Source organism: Rana temporaria, chromosome 5 (assembly GCF_905171775.1).
Source record: "Rana temporaria chromosome 5, aRanTem1.1, whole genome shotgun sequence".
In the NCBI taxonomy this organism is placed as follows: Eukaryota; Metazoa; Chordata; class Amphibia; order Anura; family Ranidae; genus Rana; species Rana temporaria.
The window spans coordinates 246,993,195-247,011,288 of NC_053493.1; the positions used below are offsets into that span (position 1 = coordinate 246,993,195).

Genomic DNA, 18,094 nt, shown 5'->3' on the forward strand with positions numbered 1-18,094 from the left:
CAAAGAGGACCAGATTTGATGAAGTGAACATGCGTCAGGGCCGACCATTTTGGTTGACATTCTTTGAACCATTAAAATTAAATGCAAATTAACTAATACACTGCCCAAAAAGAATTATCTTCCCTTTGTGGCTGTGTGTGTTGAAGAGTCTAAGGATGAGCTCGGCCATTTTATTTGGATATACCGAATTTATTGATGTATAACATGCACAGGTTTATAACATCCACCTTCACTTTAAGAGGGAAGTTTCAGGATTTTTTTTTAAATTTTAAATAAAGAACTGTGAAGCAAAATAAGGGTCAGTGCCCATCAATGCAGCTTAATCAGTGCCCATCTGCAGCCTCACCATTGCCATGAATATAACCTCACCATTTCCATGAATGCAGCCTCACCAGTGCCATAAATGCAGCCTCACCAGTGCCATGACTGCAGCCTCTGAATGCAGCCTCACTATTGCCATGAATGCAGCCTCACAAGTAACATTAATGCAGCCCCACCATTGACATGAATGCAGCCTCTGAATGCACAGCGTTTTGGGATTCATTGGGGCTACAAAAGAGATGTATATCCAAATTACCAGTGGGGCCGCATTAAACCGAAACGCGGGCCGCAATTGGCCCCCGGGCCCGGCTTTGGACATGCCGGATCTATGCCCTTTGCTGATCTGGTTGATAGACACACACACACACACTGCTTGCCAGGCCATGCCCATGCTCTCACCTTTTTCCAATAATTTGTCCCTACCTAAGTGCTTCTTACATTTAAAATACCGTGTTTCCCCGAAAATAAGACACCGTCTTATATTTTTTTTCCCTCAAAAAATCACACTATGGCTTATTTTCGGGGGGTGTCTTATATTTATTACCGGTACGGTACAACAGTATGGTACAACAATCTACGGTACATTTATTCAAATACAGTTAAGTCGTCTTCTTCTGGAACATCGTCATAACTTTCCAAACTCGGAATTCCATCCTGAATTTCTTGCGACTCCAGTTCCTTTAGAACCATTGGCCCCAATCTTTCATGTCGAGCAATAGAGCTCTCATTAAATGAGCAGCTCTTATCCATGTAACCTGCTCGGAGTGCATTGGCAACAACACTGTCAGTGATTTTTTCCCATTAATTCTTCACCCAAATCACGACCTCTTGCAGGCCAGGTTTCACAAAGTTTCCACGCTGATTTCTTGTCATTCTATTTTCAATGTAGTCATTAATTTCCATGCGCAAATGGTCTTTGAATGGCTTGTTTATTGCAATATCAAGAGTCTGCAGATAGGCAGTCATTCCTGCAGGAATCATTACTTGATCTATTCTTCTCTCTGCAAGGAAGTTCTTCATGTCTTTAGCACGGTGAGTGCTGGCTGAATCCCAGACAAGCAGACCTCTTTGGCCACCTCGCAAAACAAGTGGCAGCATTAAATCAAGCCACTTCCTTATAACTGCTTGTGTGCACCAGGCTTTTTCGGTTTCAAGAACATAAATGCCAGAAACACGTTCCAACTTATCTTTCTTGCCCTTACTGATGATAACAGGTGTGACTTTTGTCCCATCAAGACGAATTGCCAAGATACAGGTAACACGCGCACTTTCATAACCAGTGGAGGGAACGTAGATTGAGGAGGCACCCCTCTGGTCAATTGTTGTTTGGGCTCCTTGACCCATAAACACTGCAGTTTCATCCATAGCAATCATGTTGCAAAGTTGGTATTTAGAAAAGTCGATGCCATCAACAAAGGACTTGAATGCAAGTGCTCGCTTAATAACTTCAGCATCTTCCAACTTAAACAGTGTTGTTGATTTTCTGAGAGACAGTTCATGTCGCTGAAGGAAGCGATCTAGCCAATGTTGTGATGCTTTGAATTCTGGGGATATGTCGAATTGTGGTGCCATTTCACGGGCAAATGTTTGAATATCAGCCCTGCGCACAACCAAAGCCTTTGCTCTCCTGTCAGCAACCCATTCACTAATCATGTCTTCCAGCTCAGAAAATAAAGGTTGCCTACCTGAACCACACTTGCGCTTCTTGGAATTTCCTCTGTCCACCTGTAGACTGAGATTATCGTATTCTGCACGCCATTTTTGGACCATTCGGATATCCAATTTCTTCTCTTTGCAAAAAGCCGTAAGATTCTTGCCTCGGGAGTCCTCCACAATTCCTTTCTTGTACTCAACAGAATAACTCATTCTTTTTGCTCTCATCTTGGCTGTACAGAAAGATAGGCCAGCAAAGCTGATGTGGAGCACAGTGGAGCTGGGGTGATCTCTTTGGGCTCAGTAGCAGCTTTTGTGTTTGTGTGGGGTGACATAGGTGGTACAGAGCTTCTCCTCACTACTTTACAGCTCTGAGCTCTGCACCAGTACAGTACTACCGCATCACGTGTTGTTTACCGCTCCGCGCCGCATACGACACGCCCATTGCTACGTCTTATTTTCGGGGGATTCGATACGCCATCGCTACGTCTTATTATCGGGGATTCGATACGCCATCACTACGTCTTATTTTCGGAGGGGTGTCTTATATTTCGAACTTGCGTCGAAATCCCGCTACGGCTTATTTTCGGAGTACGTCTTATTTTCGGGGAAACACGGTAGTATGTCAGAATAATGAGTATGCAGCCATTGGAGACAAATTAAAAGTAGGATAGCCTTTACTAGCTAACGTAAAGTGTTAGTTCACCTTCAATGATATTTGCCAATATACAGTGTATAACACTCTACTGAATTGTGCCTTTCAAGTGGTTTTGATTTTAGTGCTTCTGAAATCTCGTCAAGATTTGCGCCTACAAAATGTTGCTGTACTTATATCGGCTTTATAAGCCATCTAATAATGTTGAAAAAGGGGTGGAGATAAGGGCCGTCTAATGTGAGCCACCCTCACTGCGCGTAGCTGGAGAATAAATGTGAACACTAGTGATAAAAATAAATGAATAAATTAATAAATATGCAAGAGCTGCTGCTTTAAAAATTATAGAATCCAAAATAGTTAATATGCAAATACAGTGATACCTATTAAAAATAAGGTGCCAAATGTGATATTAAACAGCGCTCAAAAAAATAAGTGAAAATGTAAATCAACAAATATAATATTGGTACAGTGACATAGTGAAAAATAAATAAATAATCCACCCTCTAAGTGAGTCAATATATAAGTGTCCAAAAATCCGTGCAAAAATCGCATCAAAAAATACCAGGTTGGCAAATAAAGTCCATGAACTGTCTAAGTGAACAAAAAAATATATATAAATAGTTCATAAATGGAGAGCAAAGGAAAAAAAAAAAAAAAAAATCCTTCCCGATCTTCAATAAGTGCTTTCACCACACCACAGTGACTGCGTGCTTCCACCACCCATCAGAAATGCAAACTCACCGCAACAAATGGCCTGACACTTTCGTGTTTAGGCACACAGGCTTGTTAACTGACCCCCTCAGTTTAGTTGATAGAACTCCTTCTTTTCATATAGAGTGGAGCATTCAGTTAAACAGATGGAGATCCGAAGCAAAAAGAAAACTCCAAGATAACAGCCATATGCAAATAAGAAAAAGAGAGCACAATAGTGTGATACTGTAACACAACTTTTAATAACACACTACAAATCTCCCAAAGAATGCACTCACAAAGGTAACTCTTGTTACAAGCAGTGTATAAATCCAAAAACTGACACGGTGTAAAACAAAAAATAAAGATATCCTCCAGGTGAACTAGTGGTCACAGCGGACCAACGAATAGCCCAAGTGTTACTCACAGCCCTTGTGCAGGTGTACTGGAGCCGCTGCTTAGGTAATTGAGCTGGTGGCAGATTAGACCATTCCACGTTCAAGCTTAGAAAGTTAAGGTGTGCGGTTGTGACTTCAGTAATCACTCCCCGACATGTTTCATCAAAATGATTTCTTCATGGGGTCCATGAAGAAATCATTTCGATGAAACATTTTCGGGGAGTGATTACTGAAGTCACAACCGCACACCTTAACTTTCTAAGCTTGAACGTGGAATGGTCTAATCTGCCACCAGCTCAATTACCTAAGCAGCGGCTCCAGTACACCTGCACAAGGGCTGTGAGTAACACTTGGGCTATTCGTTGGTCCGCTGTGACCACTAGTTCACCTGGAGGATATCTTTATTTTTTGTTTTACACCGTGTCAGTTTTTGGATTTATACACTGCTTGTAACAAGAGTTACCTTTGTGAGTGCATTCTTTGGGAGATTTGTAGTGTGTTATTAAAAGTTGTGTTACAGTATCACACTATTGTGCTCTCTTTTTCTTATTTGCATATGGCTGTTATCTTGGAGTTTTCTTTTTGCTTCGGATCTCCATCTGTTTAACTGAATGCTCCACTCTATATGAAAAGAAGGAGTTCTATCAACTAAACTGAGGGGGTCAGTTAACAAGCCTGTGTGCCTAAACACGAAAGTGTCAGGCCATTTGTTGCGGTGAGTTTGCATTTCTGATGGGTGGTGGAAGCACGCAGTCACTGTGGTGTGGTGAAAGCACTTATTGAAGATCGGGAAGGATTTTTTTTTTTTCCTTTGCTCTCCATTTATGAACTATTTATATATATTTTTTTGTTCACTTAGACAGTTCATGGACTTTATTTGCCAACCTGGTATTTTTTGATGCGATTTTTGCACGGATTTTTGGACACTTATATATTGACTCACTTAGAGGGTGGATTATTTATTTATTTTTCACTATGTCACTGTACCAATATTATATTTGTTGATTTACATTTTCACTTATTTTTTTGAGCGCTGTTTAATATCACATTTGGCACCTTATTTTTAATAGGTATCACTGTATTTGCATCTAATAATGTTGTGAATTTTCTTTTCATTTAGCGCTCCAGTTTTGGGATGCTTGTAAACCGTGTATTCAGACTACAGCTTTGGAAATCCCGGACATTGTCTCCAGAAACCTTCACTGCTGTACTTTCTAGTAAGAAAAGGCTGTACTCCAGTAATTGTGACCAGTCAAGAGGTTTGTACCCCAGAAACCCTAGAATATGTGTTTTACGTGGCATGCCAATATAACTGTTATAATTAAGAAAAAAAAATGTGTTGCTAAACCTGATTTTCAAGGTATCTACCTGCAGAAAATTCCCATGAATATGTAAAGAGATACTGTATTTGCTGACGTATAAGACTACATTTCTCTTCCGTTCATGGACGGACACAGCAGCCTTTGACCTTAGGGTTATATCCGCTTCCTTCCAGGAGAGCTAGGCAGAAAAAAAGCACTTTAAGTGTTAACAACACTTTCCTCAGTGCAGCTCCTCCCAGGGGGCGTGGCTCCCGGGTATAACCCACACCCTGCTCTAGCAGCCTCAGTTTTTCTCTGCCTAACGTCAGGAGAGGACAGGCCCTCTAGAGTCCTGTACTCTGGAGATTTGTTTGCGTTTTTTTCGCTTTTTATTGTTTTGTTCCTGCATTTTTGAATCCTGTGATTCTTCTATCAACATCCGACTGGGTGACAGGCTGGGTCTTGACTCTTGTAGTCCCCCCATGTTCGGCCATTGAGCGTGTGCCGGCCCTCAGCTCAGCTCTGGGTCGTCCACGACAGGGCCCATTGCTCCAGGGGCGGCCAGGGAACGTCATGTTCTAGGGCACGCATATGACCGGTCTCTATGGCCTTGTCACAAAGAGATTTTCACCGCTCCAGGTGAGCCTTGTAGATGATCAGGGACGGTCAGATTACCAAGGTGCTGGCGATGCACGTAGCAATAGCAGTGAGAAGAAAGGGATGGACAGCCGCACTCCGGAAAAACTTCTTAAAAGAAAGTTGTCTTTATTTTCAAAACTGGAACATGTACAGTCACCGCAACCATAAAACAGGACATCCGACGCATTTCGCACTCAACTAGTGCTTAGTCATGGCTCAGCACTAGTTGAGTGCGAAACGCGTCGTCTGTCCTGTTTTATGGTTGCGGTGACTGTACATGTTCCAGTTTTGAAAATAAAGACAACTTTCTTTTAAGAAGTTTTTCCGGAGTGCGGCTGTCCATCCCTTTCTTCTCACTGCTATGGCCTTGTCACAGTGTGTCTGGCCGACAGCCATGCCGTTTAGCGGACGTTGGTTCTGTCTGGGATACCTCCAGCCGGTCGTCGCAGGACGGGTAAGTAGTGGCCCCTTGCTCAGGTAAGGTGGTATGGCTGGAATTTTCCCCTGGGAGGTCGACTAAGGGGTTTCCCTGCTTTCCTCTCTCCTTTACTTCCTCTCCCTCCTTCCCCCTTGGGGTAGCAGCTGTGATGGGGGGCCTTCTGGGGTCTCTTTATTGCCACCGTGACCTGTGTGTATAGCGGGGGCTGTGTGTGTGTTTTTACATACAGGTTCTATGTGTACTGGGTGCTGTGTCACTGTGGGTGTTTTTGACTGTGCAACGGACGCCATTTTGCCGTGGTCGCGCTTTATATGGCTCGGCGGCCTGGAGTCCTATGGTGTTTTTTCATCATACGGCGGCCATCTTGGATTTCGTTTGGCCTCGTGCGGTCATTTTAGCGCTGCAGGAAGGCTGCGAATCTCCCTGGGGTGACAGACGCTGTTATCCACCTGACTGTGCAGTGTCCTGGGGTTATTGAAGCCCAGGTTCACACTGGGCTGTGAGAATGAAGCCGTGCGAGTTCAGCTGATTTCACTTCCGCTGGCAGTCCCGATTTCAATGGCGATTACAGAGACTTCTGTGCAGAAATTGCAAAAAGTAGTACAGAAACTACTTTTTGAACACGGTGCAGCGGCGCAAATGCGACCTCGCACCGATTAGGGCGCTGTCATTGTTGGCAAATTCCGCCTATTTGACGCCAAATCGCATGTCAAAACGCAGCAGTGTGAACCAGGGCTAAATCTCAGAAATGGATAAACAGAAAAAAAAATCCATTGACACTTAAATTTCTTCCTTATTTGTACGTATTTTGTATGTTAGCTGTTGCCTAGTGCTCAGCAAGCGTATCTTGTTACAAAATGCACACAAAACAGTACATGAGTTAAAATATGTTGTTTCCTGTGGTATGCCTTCCCATGGTCGTTCCAGTTACCATAAAATGTGTGCCATAGTGGGTACAGAGCTAGCTACAGGCTAGACTGGAAGGCCTTCACATAATTTCTGTGCACTAAAAGTGGGATGTTGGTGCCATCATGATGCCTGACACAGCAATTGCAGTCCTTACACACGCAGGTAAACCATTACAGAAGTATACAGTGAGAATGACAGTGCAGATTGTTATCACGTGAGCATTTGAACTGTGGATAGCTTAGTAGTGTGAACTTTGTTCATGTTAGCAATTTCTGAGGTTTACACAATACACTTTTCCCAAAGGCTGAACTCTCAAGTGATCTATTCAGTCAGGTATATTTTGTATGTGAAATTATCTCCTTGCAAAAACTACCATGGCAGTATTTGTTAGATTGTTGTTGTGAGAACTGCATTACTGACCTTATTAGAATTGTAAAATGTAAAGCTATAACAGTTAGGAATCTTAATTTTATCTCAGGTCCTAACATCTACTCTGAGAATCAAAACGGCATATAAATTTGTTTGATTGTCTGTTAATTGGTGATTATTCGTAAAAGTGAGTAAACAAAAAAAAAAATGGGTAAAAATACGCAAACTGCTGTATATGCGTTCCAAAATGCGAACTGTTGAAATTTAGCGAAATGTTTTAAATTTTGTTCCACAGTATTGTGAATGCCTATAGATTAACCTGGGCAGGAGCCCTGTATGAGAGTATGGGGGCTATTTACTAAAGGCAAATCCACTTTGCACTTCCAAGTGCAAAGTGCACTTGAAACTGCACTGAAAGTGCACTTGGAAGTGCAGTCGCTGTAGATCCAAGGGGGACATGCAAGGAAAATAAAAAACAGCATTTTAGCTTGCACATGATTGGATGATAAAAGCAGCAAAGCTTCCCCTCATTTCAGATCTACAGTGACTGCACTTCCAAGTGCACTATCAGTGCAGTTTCAAGTGCACTTTGCACTCATAGTGCAAAGTGAATTTTCCTTTAGTAAATAACCCCCTGTGTCTCATCTCCACTCTAAAGCAAGGTGGAAATAGTATTATGTTTATGGTGATGTTGTACATTAGCAGGAATAGATTTACAGTATCTTACAAAAGTGAGTACACCCCTCACATTTTTGTAAATATTTTTTTTTTTTATGTGACAACACTGAAGAAATGGCACTTTGCTACAATGTAAATTAGTGAGTGTACAGCTTGTATAACAGTGTACATTTTCTGTCCCCTCAAAATAACTCAACACACAGCCATTAATGTCTAAAACGCTGGCAACAAAAGTGAGTACACCCCTAAGTGAAAATGCTCTCTGCTCTGTCCCCTGCGCCCACTGGAGCACTTAGCTGTGGAGGGGGCGGGGGCAGCCATCTCAGGCTCTCAGCGGCTCACTGAGAGGCTAAGCTGGGTGCCGAACCAAGCATGTAAGCAGATCTTCATTCTTGCGATCTTGCTTGTGCCTGGACTGGCTCTGTGACAGCCGACAGCGGACTTCAGCCTGCTCTCTACTGAAAACAGGTCACAGGAGTGCAGAACGGGCTTCACTCCTGTGATCCACAGGATAAATACCGCCAAGCGAGCTTTGGCTGTACTTCTTTTTTTAAACCTTGTGTTTTATTTCAAGTAGATTACCTTTATTTGTAGGCACTGTTTAAATGAACATCTAAGATTGGCCTGTCAGCCTGTAAGAAAACAAGAACAGATTTTTTTTACTAAAACATTGTAACAAATGAAAATGTTATATGTCCTGAAAAAATATGTTTAATATCTATTTGGGTATGGGTAAGTAGTCATAGAATTTTTAAGGTTAAGACAATATTGCCATAAACAAACTACAACCCTATGCAGCTGGATCAATGTCCCCAATCAATGTTGATGGGGACAAGGGCCTCTTCCCGACAACCCTGGCCGTTGGTTATCAGGGTCTGTGGGCGGGGGGCTTATCGGAATCTGGGATCCAGATTCACCTGGGTGGTAAAAAGTGTCAAGAATAAAAACACACTAGACAGGTTTTTAAAGTAGTTTGTAGTCAGAGTCTTCGAGTATGAACTGTGATAACCCTAACACCCAAGGCCTGAGGTGTGCCTTGGCCTAGCTGGTCGGTATGCCTGAGAAGAGGGCATACCCTGAATGTAAGAATAAGAAAATGTAGAAAGAGGAAAAAGTGTGTATGAAGCTGGGGGAACGGGTGGGTGGGGAACCTGAAATGGCGCCAACACAGGACCCAGCGTGGGAGGAGGCTTAAGTACTCAGCAGACTCCTCCCACAAACACAGGCTAGCCTTCGGCCAGCCTTTACACTTGTAGTCAGAGTCTTCGAGTATGAACTGTGATAACCCTAACACCCAAGGCCTGAGGTGTGCCTTGGCCTAGCTGGTCTGTATGCCTGAGAAGAGGGCAAAAAGACACATGTTTAGGTGTAGAAGGGTAGAGAACAATCCGTCCAGTGGAGTAGCGTGTACCTGGAAGGCCACCGTATACGTATCAACTATGACAGGAGAAACCCACCGACCCATGACTTTGTGACAGAAGGAACCCCCTATAGAACCTGCGAAACCGCTCAGAACTCAATGACCCAAGAAGATGGATCAAGCCTGATGCCCGAGACAACCCCACCACAAAGAATTAACTGCTTGTGACAAGAGGATGTATGGGGGAAATGGAGCAAGGGCCAAGCAGATTGAAATCCTTCAACCGGGCACCGGTGAAGAGGCTCTGTGAAAATCCCCCAACCCCTGGCCTACCCATGCTGATATGGGGAAGTGAGAGGGTAAGAGCCAAAAAAGAACAACTGGCAGGAGAGTAAGTGTCAGCTACCTGGAGAAGGCATATAAGGCCAATGCACTAGGCAATAGTATCATGGCACATGGGAACCAAGCCAGACTCCCAGACTTAGGAACATAAACCAGCAAACAAGACAACAGACATGCAACAACAACCACCCCCTCTGCACCTACCTAAGTACAAGAACATGAGCAGATACGTCAAGACCACTACGCGTGAATGAACCTGAAGACAGCCCCCCCCCCCCCACCCTTGTGCAAGTGGTAAATGAGCCCGAGTAACCTGCAGCGCAGACACAGGCAATTAACTGAGCACTCAGGGCTAGTGTACCCACGGAGCGTGGTGGTTAGTCGTATAGGTGTAAGAATGAACGTGCAACGTATGACGTATGGTATACAGGCGAGAAGATTGTGGTCAACAATCATTAAAAACGAAACCTCAGCCCGTATGGATCTGTAGACGTGACAGATCCCAAGATGCGAGTACTAGCTAACTAACCCAGGATGCAACATGACAAAGTACAATGACATGATGACCAACGAAACAACCACACCATGACAGACAACGCTATGACCGTCACGCTGGGGCAGAAATGACAGAAACGCAGAGACTGTGGCAGAAATGACAGAAACGCAGAGACTGGGGCAGAAATGACAGAAACGCAGAGACTGGGGCAGAGATGACAGAAACGCAGAGACTGGGGCAGAAATGACAGAAACGCAGAGACTGGAACGCTGGGCCAGAAACACAGAGACTGGAATGCTAGGACGCAGAGCCAGAAATGCCAAGTATGAGAATATGAACAAAACGTAGAGACCACTGTGCGTGAATGAATGAAACCTCAGCCCGTACGTATCTGTAGACGTGACAGATGCTGAGCTGTGAGCACTAGCTAACCAACCCAGGTGCAACGTGGACAAGTACAATAAGACATGGTAACCACCAAGAAGACAACGCTATGACAGACCAACACTGACAGACATCATGGGACAGAAACGCTATGACAGAAATCGTGGGGCAGAAACGCTATAACAGAAATCGTGGGCCAGAAACGCTATGACAGAAATCGTGGGCCCTAAACGCTATGACAGAAATCGTGGGCCAGAAACGCTATGACAGAAATCGTGGGCCAGAAACGCTATGACAGAAATCGTGGGCCAGAAACGCTATGACAGAAATCGTGGGCCGGAAATGCTATGACAGAAATCGTGGGCCAGAAACGCTATGACAGAAATCGTGGGCCAGAAACGCTATGACAGAAATCATGGGGGCAGAAACGCTATGACAGAAATCGTCGGCCGGAAATGGTATGACAGATAACGTGGGCAGAAATGGTATGAGAGAAAATGCTGAGCCTGACACGTCGAGGCAGAAATGCCATGACAGGAACCTGGGGCAGAAAAAGTATGAGAGAAATGCTGAGTCTAAAATCCTGAGCCTGTAATGCTGAGGAGGAAATACGATGACAGAACCCTGGGGCAGAACACTAAGGGAGAAACGCTGCGCCTGAACGCTGAAGACGCTGATGAGGACATGACTCGCACGAAAAACGTAAACCCAAGAGGACCTAACTCGCATGAGGACACGTAATCGCATGAGGACACGTAATCGCATGAGGACACGAGCATGAAACGTAATGCATGGGACAACATAATGCATGAGAAACGTGGTCGTATGAGAACGCAATCGCATGAAAAACGTAATCGCATGAGGACATGAGCATGAAAAACGTAATGCATGAGACAACATAATGCTTGAGAAACGTGGTCGCATGAGAACGTAAACACATGAGAAATATAATCGCATGAGAAACTACCCTGGGAAACATAATCGCATGTGAACTGTAATCGCGTGAGAACTACCATGTGAAACGTAATCGCCTGAGAAACGTAAACACATGACATGACTCATGGGAAACGTGATCGCATGAGAACTACCATGCGAAATGTAGTCGCATGAGAACTACCATGCAAACCGTAATCGCATGAGAAACGTAAACCCACAAGGACATGACACGTAAGAGAAACGTGATAGCATGAAACGTGATCGGATGAGAACTACCATGTGAAACGTAATCGCATGAGAAATCGCATGAGAAACGTAAACACATGAGGACATGCCTCATGAGAAACGTGATCGCATGAAAACTACCATGCGAAATGTAGTCGCATGAGAAACGTAAACGCAAGGACAAGACTGGTAAAAAACCCAAGATCGCATAAGCAACGTGATCGCATGTGAACGTAATTGCACGAGAACTACCATGTGAAACGTAATCGCATGAGAACGTAAACACATGACTCATGAGACACGTGATCGCATGAGAACTACCATGCGAAATGTAGTCGCATGAGAACTACCACGCGAAACGTGATCGCATGAGAAACGTGATCGCATGAGAAGATCGCATGGGAAACGTGATCGCATGGGAAACGTCACCGCATGAGAAAACACCATGAGAACGTCGTCGCATGAGAAACGTCGTCGCATGAGAAACGTCGTCGCATGAGAAACGTAAATACTTGGAAACATGACTAAGCCTGAGAAACGTGACATGAATGCATACCGAACCTGACTGAAAAATGCACCCACTGACTGAAACACTGATCACACACCCACTCCAACCAAATCGTAGCAGAAAGGTGAACCACCCCCCCCCTCTTGCCGCCAGTAAGGCCCGGGATGTGAGCCCCCCGCAAGACCCCCAAACATGCCCAGGATAAGAGCTGGGTGATGGACGCCCCCCCCCCCTCATGCTACTGGAGTGAGTGTTTGGGACACAAACGGAGGAGTAGGCTCAGCCAGGGAGGGTAAAGGAAGATTGATTTAGCACCTGCATGGACCAGCGACGGGCGGCTCCCTTCATGCAGGAGGGAGTAATACAGCGGGCGGAGGTCCCCCCCTCCCCCCGGCGTGAACACCGGAGGAAGCGGCGGGCGGCTCCCTGCATGCTGGAGGGAATGAACCAGCGGGCGGAGGTCCCCCTGATGTAACCACAGGAGGAAACGGCAACACAGCGGGCGGAGGTCCCCTCCCCCGGCGTGCACCGAGAGAAGCGGCAGGCGGCTCCATGCTAAGGGAGCAATGCAGCGGCAGAAGTTCCCCCTCCCCCCGGCGTAAAACCGGGAGAAGCGAGCGGACGGGTAGCTCGCTGCACCCCAAAGGAGCCATACACGCGACCCCTGGAAGAAGCGGGCGGACCCTCCCCCCCCCCTCAGCGTGAGCTCGTAACCGACAGGGAGGAGGAGTGGGGCGACCCCCGCAAAATGCCGGCGTGTGCCCGGAGGAGTGGAAGGGTGGATGGATGGACGGCCGGCCCCCCTCCCTCTCGTGCAGCAGCGTGCACCCGGAGAACAGGTGTGCGAGCCCGAAAGGAGACTAGGATCGAAGCAGGAGGTGTTTGTAAAGGGAGAACCGCTAGTGTCCAGAGGAGAGGGAGGACGGACGGCCCCCCTCTCATAGTGTATGCCCGAAGGAGCCGGGTAGACGGCGGGGCCTCCACACAGTGTGAGCCCGAGTGGAGAAGCGGGCGGCCCGCACAATGTGGCAGGTGCCTGGCTGAATGGGTGGACCCCCCCCCCCATGGTGCACGGCGTGAGCTCCGGGAGAGAACCGCCACGCACTGACAACACACCAAATTTGGGAGAAGTTTAGGAGCCATGGAGGAGAGGGAGGGTGGGGGAACTTCCCCCCCTCGTGCATCAGGAGAAGCTGGGGTGGGAGGTGAGCGGCGCTCAGCTGACAGAGAAGGAGGATGGGGTACAGACTGACCGGCCTGCTGGTGACCCTGAGGAAAGCACAATGGGTGAGTGGGTGGGCAGCATGAAGCCTGGCGGAACCCCCAGAAATACCACCTCTATAGCAGCCATATCCCGCGGGGGATCAGAACTGCCACGAGACACCTGTAGCTGCCGCCACTGCTCTGTACAAAACCGGAAGTGACGTCCTGAACCTGAAATGGCGCCAACACAGGACCCAGCGTGGGAGGAGGCTTAAGTACTCAGCAGACTCCTCCCACAAACACAGGCTAGCCTTCGGCCAGCCTTTACACTTATTAGGCAGCTACGGGGGTCTTCTTCCGACTTCGGGGGTCTTTTTCCGACTTCTCCCTTCTGCCGGGCACCACCGCTGTCTTCTTTCAGCTCTTTTTTGGTGCCCGGCAGAAGGGAGAAGGGAGAAGTCGGAAGAAGACCTCCAGAGCTTCCTAATAATCTGCTTTAAAAACCTGTCTAGTGTGTTTTTATTCTTGACACTTTTTACCACCCAGGTGAATGGTTAGGGGCACGATGTACCCCATACTCATTCACATTGGGTGGGGGGCCGGGATCTGGGAGCCCCCTTATTAAAGGGGGCTCCCAGATTCCGATAAGCCCCCCACCCACAGACCCCGACAACCAACGGTCAGGGTTGTCGGGAAGAGGCCCTTGTCCCCATCAACATGGGGACAAGGTGCTTTTGGGTGGGGGGGCCACCATTCCTGACCGGCCGGTCTGCATGCTCAGAAAAGGGTCTGGCATGGATTTGGGGGGGGGGGGACCCCCACGCCATTTTTTTGGGCAAAGGGGGTTCCCCTTGAAATCCATACCAGACCTAAGTGCCCGGTATCCTCTTGGAGGGGGAACCCATGCCGTTTTTTATTTAAAATTTGGCGTTGAGTTCCTTCCCCCCTCCTGGTGGCGACTTGAAGTCGCCCCAAGTCGTGTTGTGATTCATACTCAAGTCGTGTTCAAGTTGCCTCCCAAAGTCGCTCTGAAAGTCGTGTTGCCCCAGTGTGAACCGGCTCTAACACATGTACCAATGTAGCCAATTTATTTATCTAGAGCGCTGTACTGGTTGAATATTTTTCTTTCACTGTCTTCACATACCATACAATTATAATAGGGGGGGGGGGAGATTTTAGTACAGCAACTGGGGCTTTCATAGTTTGGGGATAAACTGAAGTTAGTTCTATACTATTGTATAAAAGAGCTTGCCACCAAATTTTGTATGCTTTCTCTTATGTTGTTACTGCCGGTTAAAAAATGACAAGGAGGCTTTCGTTGCTGTGGGAAAGACATCTGGCTCCTTTTTTAACCTTGTTTAGCAACATCCTTGGAGTTTTTCAGTCGGGCTTTATTAAGTACATAAATGCCCACACTTGTACCGAGGGCATTCTTCAACTTTGGTCAAAGCTGCATAGTTTGTTTTTATCTAGAGACACCGCAAAGCCAGTTATTAGGTGAAGGTGAACTAACCCTTTAAAGCAATCATAGTCAGTCTGTGTTCGAAAACACTTTGTTGGATAATGCTAAATGCCTTGATAGTATTCTTTGACAATACTCATAAGCACTTGTTATCACTTGGGACCAGGGCTTTTTTTCAGGGGGAACTTGGGGGAACTCAGTTCCACCACCTCTGGCTCAGACCCTTTGGTGCCTGCTCACCACAATCACTTGTAAGCACAGAAGTCTGGTTTCTGTGTTTACAAGTGACAGCTCTGCACTCTGTGTGTAACCCCCTGAACTCTGCACTCTGTATGTAATGCAATCCTGGTATGTAATGCCCCTTTAAGACCCTTCTACTGTTTGTGAAATCTGAACGGGGTCGTGGTTGAGTTCCTGCACCTATTTTCTGAGAAAATAAGCTCTGCTTGGGACTATAGACCTCCATGGCCCAACTGATGTAAATATTCTTACATCAGCTGTGGATAAGCCTGTGTATTGCCACTCTGAAAGACTTCATACTTAGTCTAATATCATCCACATCGTTCACCGTCAGTTTTGAGATGAACCACATACACAATGACTTTTTTTAAGTGCCTGATGTTGGTCTAAGTTAAACAAGTGAAATGAATACAATAATAAAAAAAATTCTTAGTTCAACTAATGTATCTGATATGGAACAGATCCAGGTACTTACAGTTAACACCACTGAGTGCGTACAGGGTGGAACCGCATTGTTAGGATGTGACATGGCCATTTACTGTTAAGCATTGCTCGTCTCTAGTGCACTGAACTGACAACCCTACACCATGTCTAAAAAGTACAGATTGCTGCATGGCTTGTGTTTCTCCCATTTCTCCCTGTTGTGTGCAACATTTAAGTCATCAGCATGGCAGATGTTTAAATTGCGTCATTGAGTCATCTGTAATGGATTGATTTGGGAATGACAATGTTTAACTTGGTTTCAGGTTCACAGTTTGTTTTGAAAATATATAATTATTCTGGTTCACATTGCATTGGCAGAGATAGCAAGCTGGAGACATTCCAAGTAGAGCACATTGGTTGATAAAATATATTTTTTTACAGTTTATTGCTGTTGAGACTGGATGCCACACTAGCAGTTGAGAATAAAACTTTAAAGCTTTACCCTAACAGCCAGGGCAGCATGGGTAGATCCCCTTTTTGCCCTCCTTTAGACCTAGAGTTACTACCAGGACTTGGTTGTGTGGAGTGAGTTATTAATAAAAGGAACTACAGTAAAACCTTGGTTTGAGAGTAACTTGGTTTGAGAGCGTTTTGCAAGACAAGCTACCATTTTGACTTGATATACAAGTAGCGTCATGTCACAACGGAGTATGAAAGAGAAGAGAGGCACCTCCAAGTGCAGCAATATGGTTACATTTAATGAAGGTACAACATTTAGCAACTCACATGGTTGATGAATCAAAGAGGCACATCTAAGTATGCAGGAATCTGGGGGAAAGCTTTTCCATTAGCCCATCCTCCGCACCGCCATCAATGTCATCCCACGAGCAGTTCAAGCCTTGCTTTAAGATCTCTCTACTGCAGGGTAGTGTTCCCGGTTGCGATCGCAGACTGACAGCAGTGAGACCCAGTGGTGCGGAGGATGGTCTCTGTGGACAGTTTTACCCCGGATGCCTGCATACTTACATATGCCTTTTTTAACCACTTGCCGCCCGCCAATGACAAATTGACGTCGACGAAGTGGTTGTAGAATCCTGACTGGACGTCATATGACGTCCTCAGGATTCTGAGCCGCTGCGTGCCCCCGGAGGCGCGCATCGCAGCGATCGTTGTTGCAGGGTGTCAGTCTGACACCCCGCAACACCGATCAGGGTAAAGAGTCTCTCACGGAGACTCTTTACCACGTGATCAGTCGCGTCTGTCAGACACGAGTAGAGGAGAGCCGATTGGCTGCTCCTGTGACAGGGGGGGGGGGTTTGTGCTGATCGATTATCAGCACAGCCCCCCCGAGGATGCCCACTGGACCACCAGGGATGCCCACTAGACCACCAGGGATTAAAAAAATAAAGGTATGCCACCCTAGACCACCAGGGATGAGGACACAAAACATGAATGCCAATCAGTGCCGCAATGGATGCCAATCAGTGCCCACAATGGGCATCACTGATTGGCAGGCATTGTTTGTCACTGATTGGCATCCATTAGTACAACACATACAATAGTGCCCATCCGTGCCACCTATCCGTGCCCATCCGTGCCGCCTATCCGTGCCCATCCGTGCCGCCTATCCGTGCCCAGCCGTGCCACCTATCTTTGCCCATCTGTGCCACCTATTCGTGCCCATCCGTGCCGCCTATCCAAGCCCATCCATGCCGCCTATCCGTGCCGCCTATCAGTGCCCATCCGTGCCGCCCATCAGTGCCACATATTAGTGCCCATCAATGCCACCACATCAGTGCCACCTCATCGGTGCCCATCAGTGCCGCCTTATCAGTGCCCGTCAGTGCAGTACCATCAGTGCCCATCAGTGAAGGAGAAAACGTACTTATTTACAATGTTTTATAACAGAAACAAAAAAAAACTTTTTTTTTTCTAAATTTTCGGTCATTTTTTTTTTTTTTTTTGCAGAAAATAAATATCCCAGAGGTGATCAAATACCACCAAAAGAAAGCTCTATTTGTGGGAACAAAATGATAAAAATTTAGTTTGGGTACAGTGTAGTATGACCGCGCAATTGTCATTCAAAGTGCAACAGCGCTGAAAGCTAAAAATTGGTCTGGGCGGGAAGGTGTATAAGTGCCCAGTATGCAAGTGGTTAATCATTAACCATGTGAGTTGCTAAATGTTGTACCTTCATTAAATGTAACCATATTGCTACACCTCGAGGTGCCTCTCTTCTCTTTTATACTCTGTAGCTCCTGCTGGATTTTGCTTCTAATCCCCTTGTTGAGGCTGCCATTTCTGGATGGACATTTTATGGTTACACAACCTATCACATTGCTATAATCTTTTTAAAGGACTATAAACTGAAAGACCCATAAAAAAATGGTTGTGGAACAAATCACCTGAGTTTCCATTATTTCTTATGGGAAAATTTGCTTTCATATACAAGTGTTTTGGATT

At 46.0% G+C, this 18,094-nt stretch overlaps 1 protein-coding gene across 4 annotated transcripts in view; it reads left to right on the forward strand.

Annotated features, from left to right (window-relative positions):
- LOC120940697 (mevalonyl-coenzyme A hydratase sidH-like) overlaps positions 1–18,094 on the forward strand; it is a 101,022-nt gene that overhangs the window by 19,328 nt on the left and 63,600 nt on the right. For 2 of the 4 annotated variants that reach the window (XM_040353689.1, XM_040353688.1), the window contains one exon: positions 4,838–4,976. The exons of 1 other annotated variant lie outside the window; for it this stretch is intronic. In XM_040353689.1, coding sequence (XP_040209623.1) covers positions 4,853–4,976 — 124 coding nt within the window. In that variant the 5' untranslated portion in view covers positions 4,838–4,852. Of the gene's footprint in view, positions 1–4,837; positions 4,977–7,247; positions 7,339–18,094 lie in introns of those variants that run through there. One more of the 4 variants, XM_040353690.1, reaches the window with a different exon arrangement.